The sequence below is a fragment of the Dipodomys merriami genome, unplaced genomic scaffold (assembly GCF_024711535.1).
Source record: "Dipodomys merriami isolate MVZ:Mamm:240054 unplaced genomic scaffold, mDipMer1.0.p SCAF_85, whole genome shotgun sequence".
NCBI lineage: Eukaryota > Metazoa > Chordata > Mammalia > Rodentia > Heteromyidae > Dipodomys > Dipodomys merriami.
The window spans coordinates 5020303-5040916 of record NW_027206457.1 but is presented as its reverse complement, the minus strand read 5'-3'; the positions used below and the strand labels follow the sequence as shown (position 1 = coordinate 5040916).

Here is a 20614-nt window from a genome sequence, read left to right as displayed (position 1 = left end):
TACTAACTAGTTGAGGTTAGCTACTCCTGAGTACCATACTCGCAGTTCCCAAATATCAGTTCTTTTTCCTTTCTCCTTCTCCCAATTCTCTTCTTCTTCTTCTCACTCTCTTTCTCTCTCATAGACACCATGTCACTATGTGACTGTCTCAGTCTTTTGAGTGCTGGAATCATGCATGTTTACAAATACAGTTGGCTTAAAACTAGTTCTTTTAGGAGTACTATTTTTTAAATAATCTAAAAACTTGGAGTATTAGGCACTTTAGTAAAGAAGTAGGACTAAAAAGTCAGTATTTAGTTATCTACTTGAAGGCAGCTATACATACCAATTTCTTATATATTTTTTCAGAGATAAGACATGTATGAATGTATGCATATATATTTTCTTAAAAATCATTGTCAGTTATTCGACATATTTTTCTGCATTTTGCTTTACTTTTGATGCTTGCTATTCCATGTTAAGACACTGTGATTTCCCTAAAGACACATGAAAAAAAAATGCATGAACTGATTCTAGATACCACTTACACTGCCCACTCTAAAATTTCATAAAGAACAGGAGTGCCTGGCTTGGCTTTGTGTAGGCCCTGAATCCAATTACTGACACTTTGAGAAAAAAAGGCTGAGACTTTACAATTTGTAACTAGTAAAAACCAAAGACTAATTTATTTAATCAGAATATATAGAAATCTGCAAATAATTAACCTGATTTAATTAATTAATTAATTTTTGCCAGTAGTAGGCTTGAACTCACAACCTCATGCTCTTCGAGGCTTTTTTGAACATGATTGGTACTCTACCATTTGAGATATACCTCCAGTCCTGGCATTTTACTGGAGATAAGCGTTTTTTTTTTCTTGGAGATATGAGTTTCATGATTTGTCTGCCTCAGTTGGCTTCAAACTTTGATCTTCAGCTCTCAGACCCTCAACAGCAAGTATTATTATAGTCATGACAAACCAATACTGCTTTGTTTTCTAGTAAGAATGGATTGATTGTTCTTCATGAAAAATGTCAGGCACCTTTTGTTAGACGTGCTTAGTCATTTAAAATTTGCTACAATGAAATTAAGTGACAGGATGTCATGAGAAGAGAATAGGAATAAGATAGTCGATAAAAGTTCTAATTTAGAGTTGATAGCTTCTACATTCATTTTAAACAAGGACATTACCTTCGAGGGATATTGTGAGGGTAGGGAATGACAATCAGCTGGGAATTTGGAATGATTGCAGTCCACTCTTGTTTTCTTACTGACTGGAAAAAAAATTTAATACTTAGAACATTTAAGAAACAAAAATATTCTCCTACATAAGGAAGCAATCTCAAGTGTTTTGAGAAGCTGAAATCCTACGTATGGATTAAGATAGGTACGTGTGTGTGTGTGTGTGTGTGTGTGTGTGTGTGTGTGTGTGTGTGTGTGGTGCAAAATAGGTTTTTTTTGGTAAAATTTTCGGATCTTTTTAGGTCAGGATCTTTTAGGGCAGGATTGTTTTGTGTCTTCTGAATTCATTCTCTCAGTAAATATTTCTTAGACAAACACAGGCAATGTTTAAAGTGATAAGAATAAGTTTTGCTTACTCAAGTTGGAGGAGACTGACAAATGACACATTATTCTACATATTATATTTGTGTTTAGCACACGTATATGGGTATATTAAAAATCTTTTAGTTATGTTAGTAAAATATTCTCTAGGTTGTTAAGTGATGAAAAATGTAGAAAAAAAGCAAGTAGGAAGAGAAGATAGGAAGTTGTGAAGTGTAAGGGCAAAGAAATGAAAAAACTAGTATTTTCAACCATGGTATGCTCTATATAAGATAAGCTAAACAAGTCAGTGCCAATCAATACTTTTATTCTTTAAAGGTAATAAAGATACTTGAATTATTTGAATTCGAATTTAATTGATTTCAAATTACTGAACTCAAATATTTAAATGGTATTAAAACAGAGTAATTATAAACAAACTAAATTCTTACCTTCTCCCCAGATGGACGAGGGATGCCAACATGAAGATGGTCAAGAAAATTTGCACTTCGACCTAAACCAAGCACACTGTATGGTAGCTGAAGAGCTAAGTGTGCCGACTGGCTGAGCTGTGCAGCTGCGGTTATTCAAACAAAGCAAAACAAAAATCATTGCTGGAAACATTGCGCCCATCAAATATTACAATGATAAAATGTTCAGAATTCAGGTAATACAACTTATTCTTAAGGTACAACAATGCAAAGCAAATGTTTACTTCATTAATATTAATAATTTATGTTTACAAAATGAAACAGCTTTAAAATTTAATTGACATTAAAAATTACCTATATAAAAGGGTACAGTTAAGTGTTTTGGTGTATCTGAAGAGTATCCTGAAATACTGTAATATATATGTGACACTTGAGTTACTTAAAAAAGAAACTCCACACCAGCAGTGTTAACTTGTTTCCAGCCACCACACTTTTAGGTGTAAAGAAATTGCTTCCTGTCTCTGAAGACTTCATACACAGCTGCCCTCATACATTGTAAGGTCTGTTTTCAACTGGCTTTCACCTAGCTTAATGCTCTCATGGTTCAGGCATTTACTTCATTGTCTAACTTCCAGATAACATATCATTATATTATATACACTACATTTTGTTTCATTAAGTAATTTGATGGATGGATGTTTGGGTAATTTCTACTTTTTTGCTATTATGAATATTAATGTGGAATTAATATACTTTTTTGTATGTTTGTTTTCCTGTCTTTTGATTATAGACCTAAGAGTGTTTAGCATCACTAGGAACTACAGATCTGCTTTCTAAACTAGCTATAGCATAGCTTGATGGGAGGAATAACTATATTGGTCAAGTATGGTTGACAGCAATTAATTGTATATATCTAAATAGCTACCACACAGATTTTGAATGCTACTAACACAAAGAAATGGTGTGAGGTGATAGATATGGGAAATAACAGATTTGATCATTTATAGATTGTATAATATACTGAAATGTCACACTGCACTCATAAATATGTATAATTATTTTGCGTCAAGTAATAAGGTGCCACTATTTCATATTCCTACCGGCAGTGTATAAAGATACTTCCAATTATTCTGCATCTATACTTATTGTCTTCTGGGTTACAACTTTAACTGTTGTGAAATAATAACCCACTGGATATTTTATTTGAATTTCCCTAATGACTAATGATGTTGAGTTTTCTTCTTATGCACTTATTGATCATTTGTGTCATTATATGTCATTATATTCCTTTTTATTTCTGTAAGGTTAGTAGTAGTCTCTTTCATTCTGGATTTTAGTAATTATAATCTCTTTTTCTGATTAAGTCTAACTGAAGGTCTATCAACTTAATACTAGTTTTTTTTTCTTTAATGAAGGTATCTGGGCTTAAAGTCAGGGTCTCATACTCTCACCTGATTTTCTTGTTCATAGCTGGTCCTCTATTGCTTGAGTCATGACTGTAGGCTAACTTTGAAGTGCAGTCCACCAGATCTCAGTCTTTTGGGTAGCTAGGTATGAGCCACTGGTGCCTGGTTAATTTGTTAATACTTAAAAAAAAAATCTTTGGGCTGGGCACCGGTGGCTCATGCCTGTAATCCTAGCTACTCAGGAGGCTGAGCTCTGAGGATTGCAGTTCAACGCCAGCCTGGGCAGTAAAGTCTGTGAGACTCTTATCTCCAATAAACCACTAGAAAACGGAAGTGGTGCTGTGGCTCAAGTGGTAGAGTGCTTGCCTTGAGCTGGAGTGCAGGGACAGTGTCCAAGCCCAGAGTTCAAGCCCTATGACCCACCAAAAATAAAAATCTTTGGTTGAATTATTTTGCTGTCTGTATTGCCTATTTCAATTATTTCCTGCCACTTGATTATTTTGGTTTTCCTTTTCCAATGATACTTCAATGATGTTAAAAATCACTAGTGGAATATTTTGAAAATTCATAAATATGTGGAAATAAAAAATCCAAAGTAAACAATGGGATGAAGGAAAAGTCACAAGAAATTAGAAAATACTTTGATGTATATGTAAAAAAGTACAACACATCAAAATCTACAAAACCTACAGAGTACAACTAAGACAGTCGTTCCCTACTCTATCCCCTCCCTTGCCCCAGGGCACTATTCCTGAGCTTTTATGGTTAAGGCCAGTGCTTTACCACTTTGAGCCACAGCTCCAATTTCTATTTTCAGATGGTTAATTGGCAATAAGAGTCTCACAGACTTTCCTGTCCAAGCTAGCGTCAAACCTCAATCCTCAGATCTCAGCCTCCTGAGTAGCTAGGATTACAGGAGTGAGCCACCAATGCCTTGCTGCTATGACAGTTTTAATGGGGAAAGTTATTGCTTGGAAATGCCTATTAAATAATAACAACAATCTGAAACAAGTTGCCTGATCTTCTTCCTTTCCTTCCCCTTTTGCACCCCCACCCCCACTTTCCCTCTCTTCTCTCCTCATCTCACATTATCTTTTCTTGGGGTCTCACTATGTTGCCTAGGCTGTTTTAAAACTTCTTTAGCACGTGATCCTCCACCTCAGCCTCCTGAGTAGTTGGGACCATAGGGGACATCTCCATGTCTGGTGCCAATTAGTATGAAATCATCTATTTCTCATTTTAATATTTCATGTATTTTTGGGCTCTTTTGTGAAGTGCATATGTATTTAGGGTTTTTAAAAATTCAGTCTGACTCTCATTTGTGTTTCATTTACATTGAGTGTATTGTACGGCAGTATTTTATGTGTACTATTTGCTGTTTATTTCATGTATCTTATGTTTACAAAATTCTTTTATTTATCCATTGATGCTTTGTTTTATTAAATATTTTCTTTTCCATATAGATTTTGAAATAGGGTCTTCACTATGTAACCTGGGCTGACTTTGAGCTCTTGATCTTCCTGAGTGTTGGGATTACAGGTGTAATCTGTCTTTTAAACCAGATAGGTTCTACATACTTATGTCGACAGTTAACATTGCCAGGAACATTTACTGACTTGTGTGTATTCAAGTTACTGACTAGTGTCCCTCAGGTCAGCTTGAAGGGCTCCCATAGTTTTCAGATACTGCTAGCGATAAGTTCTGTCTCTGGTTATCAAGGAATGTCTAAAAAAATGTCATTTTGGAAGGATAGTTTTGTCAGATATAGAATCCTTGATAGATAGTACTATTTTCTCCTTTTCTTTTAGCACTTTGAATGTACTACCCCTGCCTTCTAGCCTCTATCATTTCTCATGATGAACCATCAACTGTTAACCTTATTGAAGATGTCTTAAATTTGATGAATTATTTCTCTTGCTACTTTCAAGAAGCTGTTTCTTTACAGTTTGACTATGATGTGTACGAGTACAGATTTGTGAGTTTATTCTGCTTGGTTTGCTGAGCTCCCCAGATATTCCAATTAATATTAGGGTGGATTCATTATACATTATTTCTTCAGATAGTCTTCCTTCCACTTTCTCTCCTTTTATTTCATCCTAAAATTTCTATTACAAATATTGGTATCCCTGGTGGTGCCTTCCTAGGTCTTTGAGATGTAATTTCATTTTTTTTCTGTAATTCAGAGTAAATACTTGGAATTGATAACATATACAAATTTGAGGATCGTTTTGTTAACGAAAATCTGTTGCTGAGAACTCTACTCAATTTTTGTTAGTGTACTTAAAAATTTATTGTAAAGGTGATATACAGAGGGATTACAGTTACATGAGTAAGGTAGAGATTACAATTTTTGTCTAATTTGTTACTCCTTCTCTCATGTTCTCCCTCTTTCCCTCCCCTCTAATTCCCCCTGCCCAACGTATTTCCAACATATTGTCTTGTATCGCTGTTGCATAGGTTGGTTCCCCTTTGTCCTTTACCTCACCATTTTGTTCTTCCCCTTCCCTTCCCTAGTACAGATAAATGTATATACAATATCCAGTGTACTAAAATTGAATGCAGTGACAACAGGGGATAAACTATAGGGGGAAAACAAAAAGAAAAAAGAAATCATGTAGTACATTGAGAACAACAACAAAGAAAAACCTCTTGTGTCCATGTCTCAGAGTTCATTTCACTTAGCATGATCTTATATAGTCATATGCACATAGCTATTGCGCTACACTGCCCATCTGCTAAGATTATCCTAGATGTATACTAATTATTACAAATAAGGGAGACCACAGACCTATGTTTCTTTGGGTCTGGCTTACTTCACTTAATATGATTTTTTTCCAAGTCCATTCATTTCCTTACAAATGGGCAGTGTCATTCTTTCTGATGGAAGCATAGAATTTCTGTGTGTGTGTGTGTGTGTGTGTGTGTGTGTGTGTGTATCACATTTTCTTGACCCATTCATCTACTGAGGGGCATCTGGGTTGGTTCCATATCTTAGCTATGGTGAATATTGCTCCAGTAAACATAGTTGTGCTGGTAGCTTTAGTATGGTCTTGTTTGTGGTCATTTGGGTAAATGCTCAGAAGTGGGAATCTTAGGTCATAGGGGAGCTCAATGTGTAGTCTTTTGAGGAACCTCCATACTGCTTTCCAAAGTGGTTGAACAAGTTTACACTCATACCAACAGTGCAGTAGAGTTCTCTTTTGGCCACATCCCCTTCAGCATCTGTTGTTATTCGATTTCTTGATTATAGCCATTCTAACTTGGGTGAGGTGCAATCTCAATGTTGTTTTGATTTGCATTTCTTTTATGGCTAATGAAGGTGAGCTTTCTTCATGTGTCTATTGGCCATTCTTATTTCCTCTTCAAAGAAGTCTCTCTTTACGTCTTTAGCCCACTTATTAATAGGTTGGTTGTTTCTTTGAGGATTTGTTTTTAGGGGATTTAATTTTTTGAGTTCTAAGTATATTTCAGATATGAGGCCCTTGTCTGTGGTATGTCTAGTAAAAGTCTTCTCCCAATCTGTGGTCTTTCTTTTGATATTGCTTGCTATGTCCTTTGCCATGCAGAAGCTCTGCAGTTTCATGCAATCCCATTTGTCCAAGCTTTCTTTGATTTGTTGTGTTTTTGGGTCTTTTTTAAAGAAAATTTCCACCTGTGCCAAGAAGCCCTAAAGTTTTTCCTATTCCTTCCTGTAATGTTTTCAGGGTATCTGCTTTGACTTCGAGGTCTTTGATCCATTTGGAGTTGATTCTGGTGCAGGGTGATATACAAAGATCTAACCTTAGTTTTCTACAAGTGTTTAACCAATTTTGCCAGCATCATTTACTGAAGAGGCTGTCTTTCTTCCATCCTATTTTTTTGGCTTCCTTATTGAAGATTAGGTGGCTATGCCCAAACTAAACTGAGAAGATTTAAACCAACTAAACAGACCCATATCAAGCATTGAAATAGAAACAGCAATAAAAGACCTCTCATCCCAGGGGCTGGGAAGGTGGCTCAGTGGTAGCGTGCTTGCCTTGCATGCATGAGGCATTGGGTTCGATTCCTCAGCACCACATAAGCAGAAAAAAAAAGCCAGAAGTGGTGCTGTGGCTCAAGTGGTAGAGCGCTAGCCTTGAACTGAAGAGCTGAGAGACAGTACCCAGGCCAGAGTTCAGGCTCAAGACCGGACCCCCCCCCCCCCCCACACACACCAAAAAAAGAACTCCCATCTCAGAAAAGCCCAGGGATCCAATAGATTCACAGCTGAATTCTACAAGTGCTTCAAAGCAGAACACACACTACTTCTCCAACTCTTCAATGAAACTGAAAGTTACTACAAAACTGGCTTCTATGAAGCCAGCATAACCCTCATCCCAAAACCAGACACGGACTCATCAAAGAAAGAGAACTCTAGACCCATTTCTTTGATGAACATCAATGCAAAACTTCTCAACAAAATTTTGGTCAGTTGACTTCAACAATTCATCAAAAAAATCATACACTATGATCAAACAGGATTCATACCAGGGATGCAAAGCTGATTCAATATATGCAAGTCAATTAATGCAATTTAGCACATCAGCAGAAGCAAGGACAAGAACCACATGGTTATCTGAATAGATTTAGAAAAAAGGATCTAATACCACTTTATGATGACAGCTCTGGAGATGTTCCATGGAACATTCCTCAATATAATAAAGGCCATGTATGACAAATCTACAGTTAGCATTATACTTAATGGCGAAAAGCGAAAGCCATTTCCTCTAAATTCAGGAATGAGACAAAGATGTCCCCTCTCTCCACTCCTCTTCAATGTAGCTCTGTACTTTTTAACCTACATAATGTTTATTTTTATTGATCTCTTCTGTGTAGTTGGACACAGTTAGAGTTCCCTTTAATTACTTTACACAATTAGCTGTACGGCAGTTAATATAGATAGTTGATTTATTCTCTATCTACTAAGACCAGAGTCTGTCCCCTTCATGTACCTTTTTGGCTTTTTTTTTTCCTTTTTATTTTCATGACTTTGAAGTTTTGTTGCAAACTGGACTTACTGTCTTTGGTATTATATATCTATCCTCAGAGTTTTTTGTTTTTGTTGTAGTTTATGTTTATCCAGTGGCTTTTCTAGAGTTTTCCTGACTTTTCTGATTCTGTAGATCCAATTATTCTCTGAAGTGCCTGCCCCTAAATTCTTTGTTATTTCTATTTTAACAGATCTTGTCATAAGTCTAGCATCCTAGAGGGATAAATAAAATTGGCTCAATAAAATTTAGTGGCTAATGATTAATCATAAGATTTCCTTAAATACATGACCTCCATGTTTTCTACCCTTTGTCCAGAAGACTTGAATGTGAAAGTAGGCTTTCAAAGCTCACATAGATCACAGGACACCCTCACCTTTCATTTCTTGCTTAAGCATGGTCTCAATGTCAGGCAGAATGATTCTATTTAACAAGATGTTTAACTTTTTACACATATACTCATTTTGTTTTAGATTCCTAAGAATATGTTATAGTTTTTTTTGAGTAATTAAATAGATTTTTTGAATAGTCTTCCAGGAATTCCCTTTTATATTTTAGCTATTTTTTTCTTTTTGTGTGTGTGTGTGTGTGTGGTATTGGGTTTTGAACTCAGGGCTCTACATAGTGTAAAAGTGAGATAAATAACCCATGTTTTATGTCACTTTGAAGAGAAAAATAATTGCAAGAAGTATTTGTTAGTTTCAAATTGACAACAGTATATCAACATCATTTAAAATCAAGGAAAGAACACTGAAAGAGGCCAATGTATAAAAATCAAACCAAATACAATCTAAGTAATCATAAAAAAATGGACAAATCCCGAATGCTTACAATATCCCTAAAACTATGGCAAATGTTTTCTTGTATATTAGCTCAGTATGTCTACACAATGACACTATGAAAATACTATTTGTACATCAAGAGGTTACATAATTTAATTAAAATAAAAACCGATATAACGGCAGTTACAACTTAGTAAAGTTATGGATCTGGGATTTAATTTCAGCAGCCTAATTCCAAATCCCACACCCTTCACCCATCATCATCATTTTTAGGTGCAAAGGAAGTGTGATATTTGTCTCACTGTTTTAGAAAAAGGACTTTTTGTGACAGGACATAACCTAATCTTTTCCAATGATTCTTCTCTCTTTTTTTCCCTACTTGCCATTGTAGTATTTATGCGGTTCTAGATATGATCTGGGCACCTACACCATTTTATACCTAGTCAAGGATTCCAGTTAATATGGCATTCTTATTTCTTATAAATCAGGCCAGTGGCCCATACTTCATTGCTGTGGTGTTTGAGCTCACTGAACATAACTTGGGCTTGGGATGTTCCTTTTGTATACCCAAAGCGTGTGCTACTTAAGCAAGCCTTCTGCAGGAGAAGTTGGTTAATCTTGTGGATTTTTGGTGAGGAAGAGTTTAACTCATTTATATCCTTGCACAATAAAGATGGTGAAAAAGTAAGTTTTGAATATGGACTGGCTTCTGTCCTACATTAGGACTTGGGCTCAGGTCTTCTGCCTCATTTCAGATAGCTTAAAAGGGTTATTATATCTGGCAGTGAAAATTTCAGGACAAGTCTCATTGCTTGTAGGGTGGATGAAATATCATATTTTTGTTCCATGTGGAGTAATTTCTGAATTTTCATATGAGAAAACAATAGGTAGGGGATAACAGTTCTCCATGGGAAGACTGTAATTTGAGAATGGGAAACTGAATAAATACATGAATGATCAAGGTTAAGAAAAATGCAGCTAAGACTGAAAGAAAAAGATTATGTTCACAGATAGCTTTGATATAAAAATACCTTATTACACATGAATATAATTTGGCCAGTATTTGGCCAGCATGCCACAAAGGCAAGTTCCAGCAGACTTACTAATGGACATGACCATTCCTCTCATGGTCTGTTTCATAAATCAGATGCACTATTGTGTAAAGGAACCCTTTTACACTGTGATGAAATTACAAATCTAAGATCTGTGTTAATTTAATGTCACTATATAATCACTCCTAGTTTTTGAACAGGTTAGTGATCATCTTAAAAACAACAGAGGATGTCTTTAAATAAACATACAGTCCTGCAGAGGAAATTAGTTAATACCTTCATTTTTGGGGGGGATGTACTGGGATTTGAAATCAGGGCTTTGTGATTGCTAGGCAGATGCTCTACCCCTTGAGCTACACCTTCAATCATTTTTGCTCTGATTATCTTGGAGATAGGGTTTTACATTTGCCTGGGCCATCCTGATCTACAATCCTATTTATATTTCCTACTAATAACTGGGATGATAGATGCTTGACACTTTCTGTTGAGATGAGGTCTCATAAAATTTTTGCCTGGGCTAGCCTTGAACTATGATCCTCTGATCTGTCTCTCAAGTAGTTAGGATTACAGGTGTGAGCCACTGGAACCTGTCATGTTTCATCTCCATGGCTGAATAATAGTTCATTGTGTGGATAAATACATATGGTTTAGCTATTAGTTAATATTTGGTTTACTTCTACTTTTTGACAATTATGAATGATGCTACTATGAACATTCATGTACAGGTTCTTATGTAACTATGTTTCTATTTCTCCTGGGAATATAGCTAGAAATGCGATTTATGAGTCCTGCACTAACTTTACACTTATTTGATTGAAGAGCTGGATAATCTGATTTTGGTAATTTTTAAAAAGAATTTTATTGTAAAGGTTATGTACAGAGGGGGTTACAGTTACCTAAATAAGGTAATGAGGACATTGCTTTATGAACAGTGTTACCTACTCTTCATTTTCTTCCACTTCCTCCTTCCCACTCCCCTTTGATAATTTCCTTACTATACCTTAATGTACATAAGCATATAATGATAGAATTGTAAAAGGCTATTGGTAATACATGTAAATACTGGAAGGGGAAACAATACAAGAAATCCCAGCTCTTAGAAAAGCCAAACTGTATTAGGTTTTATTGCCTCTGGCATTCCAATTTGATGGTGTCCCTCCTGAATTGTATTAGGGAGGTAAACTTTTCTCTGATGAAAGGAAAAACCCCTCTGCTTTCCAAATGAGTGGAATAGGAAAGCTTTGCTTATGTCTCAGTGACTTTATTTTATATGCAAAAGACCTATACCTCTATGAAAGGCAAAACCATCACTTTGCTATAATGGACATTTTTAAGTATCAACAACAAAAAGCACTGAAGAGTTATAGGGATAAAACAGATGCCTAAGAATTTACCAACCAAAGGTGACAGGAGAGTTTTTAGTTTCACATTGAAAATTAGATTTACTGACATATGTGATTTTGAAATAAATGTTCATTAGGAAGCCGTTACATGTTACTCAATTTGGAGAGACCTGGAAGCAATCACTAGACCTAAGACATAAAAATACTTTAGAAGTGCTTGTTTCTGAAAAGCCATTTCTTTCATCTGTACCTATTGGTGGACATGACTAAAGTTGTGACTATGTAAGCATATTCTTTTAAACTCCTAAGCCTCCTGTTGCTCTGCTTGTCTTTCCCTTTCTTATTCCTGCAAGACCCCAATGCCCCTTGTGACACTTTGGATGAGGTTGATACTTTCATCCTTGTAAATTCTTTCATAGTTGTCACTTTAGCAAAGCACAATCCATTCTTTCTCATAATTATTGCTAGATAACAGATGAATCTAAAACAGTGTATTTGGCTACAAGCATTTTGTTTCTCATGATTTGGTGAGCTGGCTGGACAGTTCCTGCTGGTTTTGACTAGGCTCACTCATGTCGCTATATTTTCCTGGCAGGTTACAGGGTACATGACTGGGTGAGACTCTCTTTTTTATTTTCTTTCATCCTCTAGGACACTAGAGTGGTCTTCACACAAAAGCTCAGGGCAGCATGCCACAAAATTCCAAAGTGTTAAGAGCTTGTGTCATGTCTCCATGGCCACACACATTAATGGAAGAGTGGGCTAATTATGGTATGGATAACAGGGAGGGGCATTAGTGTATCAATTTCTACTTGAGTATTAGATATTTAAAAAATATTTTTGAGACAGGGTCTTGGCAGTGTTGCCCAAGCTGGCCTTTAAACTCTTGGACTCAAGTCGTCCTCCCACTTCATCCTCCTGAGTAGGTGGGACTATAGGTAGGTATTACTCTGCTAAATTATTTTTTTCTTTGTATTTCTGTTTGGGAAGTTTGATGTATCTATCTTCAAGATCACTGATAATTCCCTTGGCCATATCTAATCTATTGATGAGTTCATCAAAAACATTCATTTCTATTAGCTTTTGATTTCTGCCATTTTTCTGATATAGTCCTTTGCATACTAATCATATTTATTTTACATTTCTGCCTTTATAATTTTAACTTCTCTAGAATATTTGAGTCTTTCTGTTTCTTACTTTTTCTCTGTAGACTGTTTTTTGTTTTTGCTTTTTAGAATGCTTTGTAATTTTTTTTTTAAATAAGAGCTACATATGATGGACTGAGTTTAAATAAATAAGTAGTTTTTTTTGGGGGGGGTACTGGGGATTAAACTCAGGGCCTTCTAAGTGGTCAGTTGGGCTGAGTCCCTACCCCTTTTTATTTTAGTTTGGTTTTCAGCATCTTAGCTTTTGCCTGGGCTGGCCCTGGAGTTATAGTTCTCCTACCTATACCTCCCTAATAGCTGGGTTTACAGCGATATGCCACCACACCTAGTTTGTTTTTGAGATAGGGTCTCAGTAATTTTTCACTCAGGTTGACCTCAAACCATAATCCTATCTCTATCTCCTAAATAGCTGAGATTATTTGTATAAGTTACTATACCTTACCCTAGTGTGAAGCTTGATGTTCAACTATGAGTTTGCATTTACTAGTTGCTAAGGCTGGGTATGCAAGAAAATAAAGTGTTCTCTAGTGCTTGATTTTATCTTCTGTGTAGCCTTTATGTTCCCCTGGGAGATAAAAGTTTTAAGTGGTGACAGAAAGAGACTAGGAGTGTAGCTTGCTAGAATGTACATGCTAGAGTGCTTAACTAGCATAGGGGAGGATGTGGCTTCTATAACCCTACAATCAGGTCTCAGTTTTGTCTCAGCCACTACCTGAGACAGGAAGGCTAGAGTGTGGCTGAAGTTGGGTGTTTATGTCTCTGAAGTCAATTAGAGTCTGGAGAAACCCAAAGATTTTGAGCTTCAGTAAGACAAATTTTCCTTGAGGGCAGGCTTTGTTAATGAGAGTGGTAACTCTGGGTGCTCACTCAACATTTATCCTTTCCTATCCCCTCATAGAACACGGGGATTATATCTCAAACTGTGACCTGGATCCTGTTGTGGAGATTCCTGGAGGTAAGACTCATGAAAGTTGTTCTCTAAGGCTGGGCCTCCAGTTTTAGTCTCCTAAACTTGTTGCAAGCTCTCCAGCAATTACTCTTCTGTCATCCTGTGCTTCTAGTTATGGCTTCTGTTCCCAGTAAAATGTGGCTCTTTTTTTTTTTATTTGCTTTCCAGTCTTGATAGTGGTGGTTGGCCATGTATTATTTTCTGCTGTCTTGGAGAAGAGTTGTTGGTTTTCAGTTTATTAAGCTCCATTTCCTCCTTTCCTTTCTTCTATGTAAGTTAAAAATACTCTTACTGAATTTATTTTTCTATCAAATCAGTATTCTTATATTTGACTGAAGGAAAAACAACACAAAGAGCCAATTGAATGAACTGAAGACCTGTGAATTACTACCGCAAGGAAGATTTGTCACTAAATAAATAAAGTTTACCACTTGGTTTATATGGATGTTCCATATATGTTATTATATAATAACTGCTCATTTCTAAATTATACAAAGATCTCAATAGTAATTGCACTAGCTCTTTAAGAAAAGAGCTAACTTTGTGTTGTTTAGCTTTGTACCAAGAAGTTTGGCATAATATTCTGAATAAATACTTAGTAATAAAATATGCATAGGAACAATGAAATTATTTTAGGGTTTTCAAAATTATTCCCTAATGTTTAGTGCTTTTTGATGGAGATAATTTTCTTACAAGGCACTGTTGGATTATAATAATTTTATACTTTTTGGGGCTGGGAAGGTGGTTCAGTGGTAGAGTGCTTGCCTTGCATGCATGAAGCCCTGGGTTTGATTCCTCAGCACCACATAAGCAGAAAAAGCCAGAAGTGGCTCTGTGGCTCAAGTGGTAGAGCGCTAGCTTTGAGCTGAAGAGCTGAGGGACAGCGCCCAGGCCCAGAATTTAGGCCTCACGACTGATAATAATAATAATAATAATAGTAATAATAATAATTTTATACTTTTTATATAGGATTTCTGTGTTTTATGACATAGTTCTGATCTATAGTACAGACTATATAACACTGAACTTTCCAGCCATTATGCTAAAATGAAAAGAGTAGCAATTTATATACTAGTAATATGCTTTATAGTTAAAGGCATTTTGTTTCATCTTGAAATATATATGGATATTGAGAAAACTCTAGTTATTGTGACTAGTTATTGTACTTTATAGCTGGCACATTCCTAATAATAAAATATAACAGTATATATTTTTGGTGTTTTTCTACTTTAGTTGTTGAACTGATAGCTCTTGTAGTTAATGATATATTAACTTTTTCCTCTTTATTTGCTAGTCACAATCTAAGAGAATGTAATTTCCACGTGAAAAGCTATTTTTCTTTTGTTTACTCTGTACCCCTCACATGTGGAGAAATACTAGCTTACTACTAAATAAATGTGTTGAATAATATAATACATCAAAAGCAATGATGTGATAGACAGTGGTTTGAGGGGTGCTTTGAGTTGAGTGATCAAGGAAGGCTTCTCAGGCAGAAACATAAATATTGAATTGTAGATTAGGGAAGTTAGTCATGTAAAGTTATAGGAACATTCCAGCAGAAGGTGATAGTAGCTTTTAACAGTGGTTGGTAGCAGTGATGGAAAGATAATGAGTTAGGATCAACTGGAAGTTTTCATAAAGGTAGTGCAGGAAGGGGAACCAAGAATCAATCTGGTCACTATTTTATCCTAACTATCCAGGAGGTAGATATCAGGAGGATCATGTTTCGAGGACAGTCAGGGAAGAAAGTTGGTGAGAGTCTATCTCAACAGGAAAGGCTGAGTGTGGTGGCATATGCTTACCAAACTAGCTATGAGGGAAGCATAAGTAAGAGGACTGTGCTCTAGTCAGGCTGGGGACAAAATATGAGGCCCTACCTCTAAAGTAACCAAAACAAAAAGGGTTTAGGGAATGGCTCATGTAAGCACAAGACCTTGAGTTCAAAACTTTAGTAGCACACAAAAAGAGAATGTTTTCATTTATTCACAAGTGAATAAATACTTTCGAAAGCATTCAAGAGAGTATTTTCACTACAAGGAAGTGATAGACCTTTGAGGAAATTGGTATTCTTTCTCTGATTTGAACATAAATGTGTACAATCTTTCTGTGGCAAGTAAGAAGGATGAGGCTGGGTTTGCTGCTATATGTTTGTAATTTCATCTGTAAAGGTGAATCTGGCCAGACTGCCATGAGTGTGGCTGACAGGATTCAGCTAGGATTCTTGCCACAGCAAGATTTAAGTGAGGATAAAAAGGTAAATCATATATATATATATATTCAACAAATTATGTTTTTGTATGGGAGTCTGGAGAATTTTCTTGGAATTATTTCCATATTTTAATGGCAATATAGTCTTTTAAATTGTGGCAAAATTCACACTAAGTATGAACTCAGGGCCTGGGTGCTGCTCCTTAGTTTTTATACTCAAGGCTATCACTCTATCATTTGAGCCACTTTTGGCTTTTGTTTTGCTGGAGTCTCATGGACTTTCCTGCCAAGGCTGGCATCGAACCATGATCCTGAGATATCAGACACTTGAATAGCCAGGATTACAAGCATGAATCACTGGTGCCTGGCTCTGTTTCCTTTTGATAATTCTGTTGGATGTCAAGTGTAATTGAATTGTGATCTTGGTTTTTGTTTTCTAAATGATTAGTGCTGTTTCATGTCTTTTTATCTGCATTTTTTTTGTCATTAGTATGTCTTCTTTGGAGGAATGTTTGTTCAAGTCCCATACCGATCTCAAGATTTTTCTTTATTGTTGAGCACTCTTGTCATCTAAAATTTTTTCTTATTTGTATTTCATTTTTTGAGTAGTTATAACTCCCTAGTAGTTTTTCAAACCTGTATGTGCACAATTACTCATTCACAGGGTAGGTATGAAAAGAATGCTAGGAGAACAATAAAGAATATTGATTAGAATATTTGGTATAAGACTGGCAAATATTTTAAAAATTAAAAGAAAAATTCAAGTTTTATCTGTATTGCTTTTGTTTCTAGAGTGAGCCTGAAACCTGAATGAGCCAGTGCTGTGGGATGCTGCTCTTTAAGGGTAAGAAGTTCTTCAGACCACTATGTGTCCTTTCCTAAGCTACTTAAGGGTCCTGAGTGCAGTCTTCCTAGGTGAGAGATAATATATCTCTTAATCATGAACACTTATCCCATTCATCTATTATTTACCTATCATTAAATAAAATAATAAAATATTTATTGATTACAGAATGAATGCTTTCTATTATCTATTGCAATATAAAAGAACAACAATATCTTCATGTTGGGCTGGAAGTTCAATTTGTTAGTACAACATTTTCTATTCTGCAAATATAAGAAAAGCGTTATTTGTTTTGTTCCAGTAATGTACTACTGAAAAGCTTTTAAAGGTAGTTGTGTTTTTATGGAAAAGGCTTAAGTGTACTAAAATAAGCTATTCATCTACATATTTTGTGAATATAGCCATTTTATTTAAAGACAGAATTTAAAGTTGAATGGCTGGACTTGAATGTTAGAAACAGAAGAAGAATATTTTAAGATAAATATGTTATTTTTTCCAGACTGTATTAGGAAAATGGATTAATTAAGTCCAGGAGTTTTTTCCTTTTTTGGTTCATCGTGGATCTTGAATCCTTGGCCTGGGTGCTGTCCCTCAACTCTTTAGCTCAAGGTGAGGCCTCTACCACTGTGTCACTTTTGGTTTTCTGGTGGTTAACTGCAGTCTTAGGGATATTCCTGCCCATGCTGGCTTTCAACCTCGACCCTCAGATCTCAGCCTCCTAAGTAGCTAGGATTACAGGAGTGAGCCCCTGGCGCTTGGCTAGCATGTTTTTAAATAACTTGTAATTACTATACAGGGAATATTTCTCATTTCTTTTTTTTTTTTGTTGGTCGTGGGGCTTGAACTTTGGGTCTGGGTGCTGTCCCTCTGCTCTTCAGCCCAAGGCAAGCGCTCTACCACTTGAGCCACAGCACCATTTCCAGCTTTTTCTGTGTATGTGGTGCTGAGGAATTGAACCCATGGCCTCATGCATGCAAGGCAAGCATTCTACCACTAAGCCACCTTCCCAGCCCTATTTCTCATTTCTTACAGTGGTTTAAAATATCTATGAATTTTTTTTTTTTGTTGGTCATGGGGCTTGAACTCTGGGCCTGGGTGCTGTCCCTCAGCTCTTCAGCTCAAGGCTAGCGCTCTACCACTTTAGCTACAGCGCCACTTCCATATCTATGAAATTTTATTTGAAAAAATTTGTGTACTATATACTTTTGAAGACAATCTCTCAACTAGAGAACATGAGAATACCATTTGAAATGCTAAGTATAGTTAGTGCTTGTAACAAATCAGTAACAAATAAGTATTAGTCATGATTATTATTACAAGTCCTGGGTCATAAAAGATGGTATCTCTCAGGCATACATCAACAATGCATTAGAATTGGGCTGGCGGGGTAGAGGCTCTTAGGTAAAGTAGGATCAGCTGCCCCTCCGAGATCTAAGGATTGTGTAACCATTATATAAAGTCTGTGTCTGAAATTATTATGAAATAAAAAGATCATAAAATACTAATAAGGTCTAAAACAGTAAGAAACAGGGACATCATAAAACAACAGTTTATGTTTGTTAAATTGCAGTAATCATTTTTCTTTTTACATCGTTACCCTTGCTTAAAAGGAAATAAAACAAAGATTTTTAGGAATATTTTTTTCTTTTTAAGATACCCTAAGCCTTTGTAAGGTGACATTTAAAACTACTGATATAGTTGTAAGAATGTGCAGGTTTTGAAGTCAGTCCAGTAGACATTTCTGATTCCGTGGTTTGCATGTAGCTCTAGAACAGTGCACACCTGGTGGGCACTATTATTGCAACACAGTAAATATTATTGTAACACAGTATGTATTCCAGGCTGGCTTCAAACTCATGATTCTTCTGCCTCAGCCCCCTGAAGCTGGAATTACAGGTATGTACCAATATATCTGGCTTTCCATTTAGTTTTTATGAACAATTTCCAGTACTTTATATTACTCTAAGAAAATCTACTTATAATCTGAAATGAATTATATCTATGATAGATTTTAGTTCAACAGTATTTTCTCATATTCTTTAAAAGTGGAACTCTTGTAGTTTTGAGAAAAAAAAAAAGCTTAGGGATATGCCCAGGCCCTGAACTGGTACCAAAAACAAAACAAAACACAAAACAACAACAAAAAAACAAGTGTTTCTACTGATTCAACAGACTATTCAATAATTTTTAAAAAATTATGTGCCAGTTTTTTCAGCACTAGAATCTATATTGACTATAAATACTCTTCTAGAAATTAGTTTGTAACTAGAATCTCATAAAGTAATTGTTTTTGTTTGCATTACAGTTTCTAATTTCCTTTCTTTTGATTTTCCAGAATATGACTGATTCATTTACATCTGCAAAGATGGGACTGCTTAAATCGCTGGATATTAAAAATCCTTTGGTTTTTATGAAGTATTGTACTTCCTGTAATTTATCAATGCATTCATTCTTTCAATAACTTAGATATTGTAATTATATCAAAAGAATCTGCCAGTTGTTGCTTTGAGCTATGCAGTATCAGAGTATCATCCATCCGTGAGCCACATACACCTATCCTTATCTCAGCCAATTTGGCTATTTTTGTCAAACTGTAGCTTATATGAGATTTAGGTATGGAAATGGTTCTCTTCAAAAGAATTCATTTCTTTCATACAAAAAGAATGTGATGGATAATCCAGGAAAGCCTAATATTTCCTTCCAATTTCTTATCTGATACATTAAAAATATGTCCCATCAATTAAGTCTTATTCAGGCTAGGATTTTTGGCTGAACTATATGTGTGACAGTTTAAAATTCTTTGATGGAGTGATACAGTATAAACAGTACATGACTCCTTTTTCTAGAAGATAATTTCAGAAAATATGTGTGAGAAATGAACGTTAGGAATCAGTTGTTTCTTTCTGATATTGGAGTATATAGTTGACAATCATTGATTATGATGGGAGAAATATGAATGTTTCTAATTGAAAGTTATATCAAGACAATTTGCTTACAAGACAATTTGTTACAACAAATCATGTTCCATAATAAGCTTTTTACCATCAGTATGAATTCTTAAATATTTCTCTGTCTTTCAGACATGCTATTAGTCTTCAATATATTTGAACTGCTTCCATATTTAAAGCATGAGTGAGTGTTTAAAAAAGTATAGCTGTGTGTTATGGTGCATGCCTGTAATTCCAACTGTTAAAGAAAAAGGCAAAAGGAGTTCGGGTTAGCTAGTCTGGGACACTTAGATACCATCTAAAAAATGAACTAACAACAAAGGGGTGAGGTCCTGCCTTTAATCCTTAAAACTGCAAAACTGCCCCCCTATAAAAAAACCCACAAAAACTCCCTCAACACACAAAAAAGCAATCCTCCAAACCAAACTAACAGGAAATCAGGTATGGGGAAGGGAAAAAGAAAGATTGAGGCAAATAATTTTGAAAAACATTGCAAACACATATGAAAAATAAGACAAGACAAAAAAAAAACTACCCTAAAACAAATAAGAAAAAGCAAACTGGACTAGGAATATATGTTGGTAGAGCACACTAACACACACATGTAATAAATGTATATGTATTCACATACATTGTTTTCTTTAAAGTATTAAGTGCCTTTAAAACTCTATCTATCTATCTATCTATCTATCTATCTGTCTGTCTGTCTGTCTGTCTGTCTGTCTGTCTGTCTGTCTGTCTGTCTGTCTGTCTATCTATCTATCTATCTATCTATCTATCTATCTATCTATCTATCTGGTCCATCACGGGGCTTGAGCTTAGGGTTTGGGCACTGTCCCTGAGCTCTTTTTGTTCAACTTAGGGTCTGGGCACTGTCCCTGAGCTCTTTTTGTTCAAGGTTGGTGCTCTACCACGTTGAGCCACAGCTCTATTTCCTGCCTTTTTGTTTTCTAATGAG

The 20614-nt window shown here is 35.7% G+C and overlaps 1 protein-coding gene across 1 annotated transcript in view; it reads right to left on the bottom strand.

Moving 5' to 3' along the window:
• Itfg1 (integrin alpha FG-GAP repeat containing 1) overlaps window positions 1–20614 on the bottom strand; it is a 209481-nt gene that overhangs the window by 5387 nt on the left and 183480 nt on the right. The window contains exons 15-16 of the mRNA XM_070011952.1: window positions 1974–2098; window positions 1171–1253 (exon numbers count right to left, since the gene is read on the bottom strand). Of these exons, the coding sequence (XP_069868053.1) occupies window positions 1171–1253; window positions 1974–2098 (208 nt within the window). The remainder of the gene's footprint in view (window positions 1–1170; window positions 1254–1973; window positions 2099–20614) is intronic.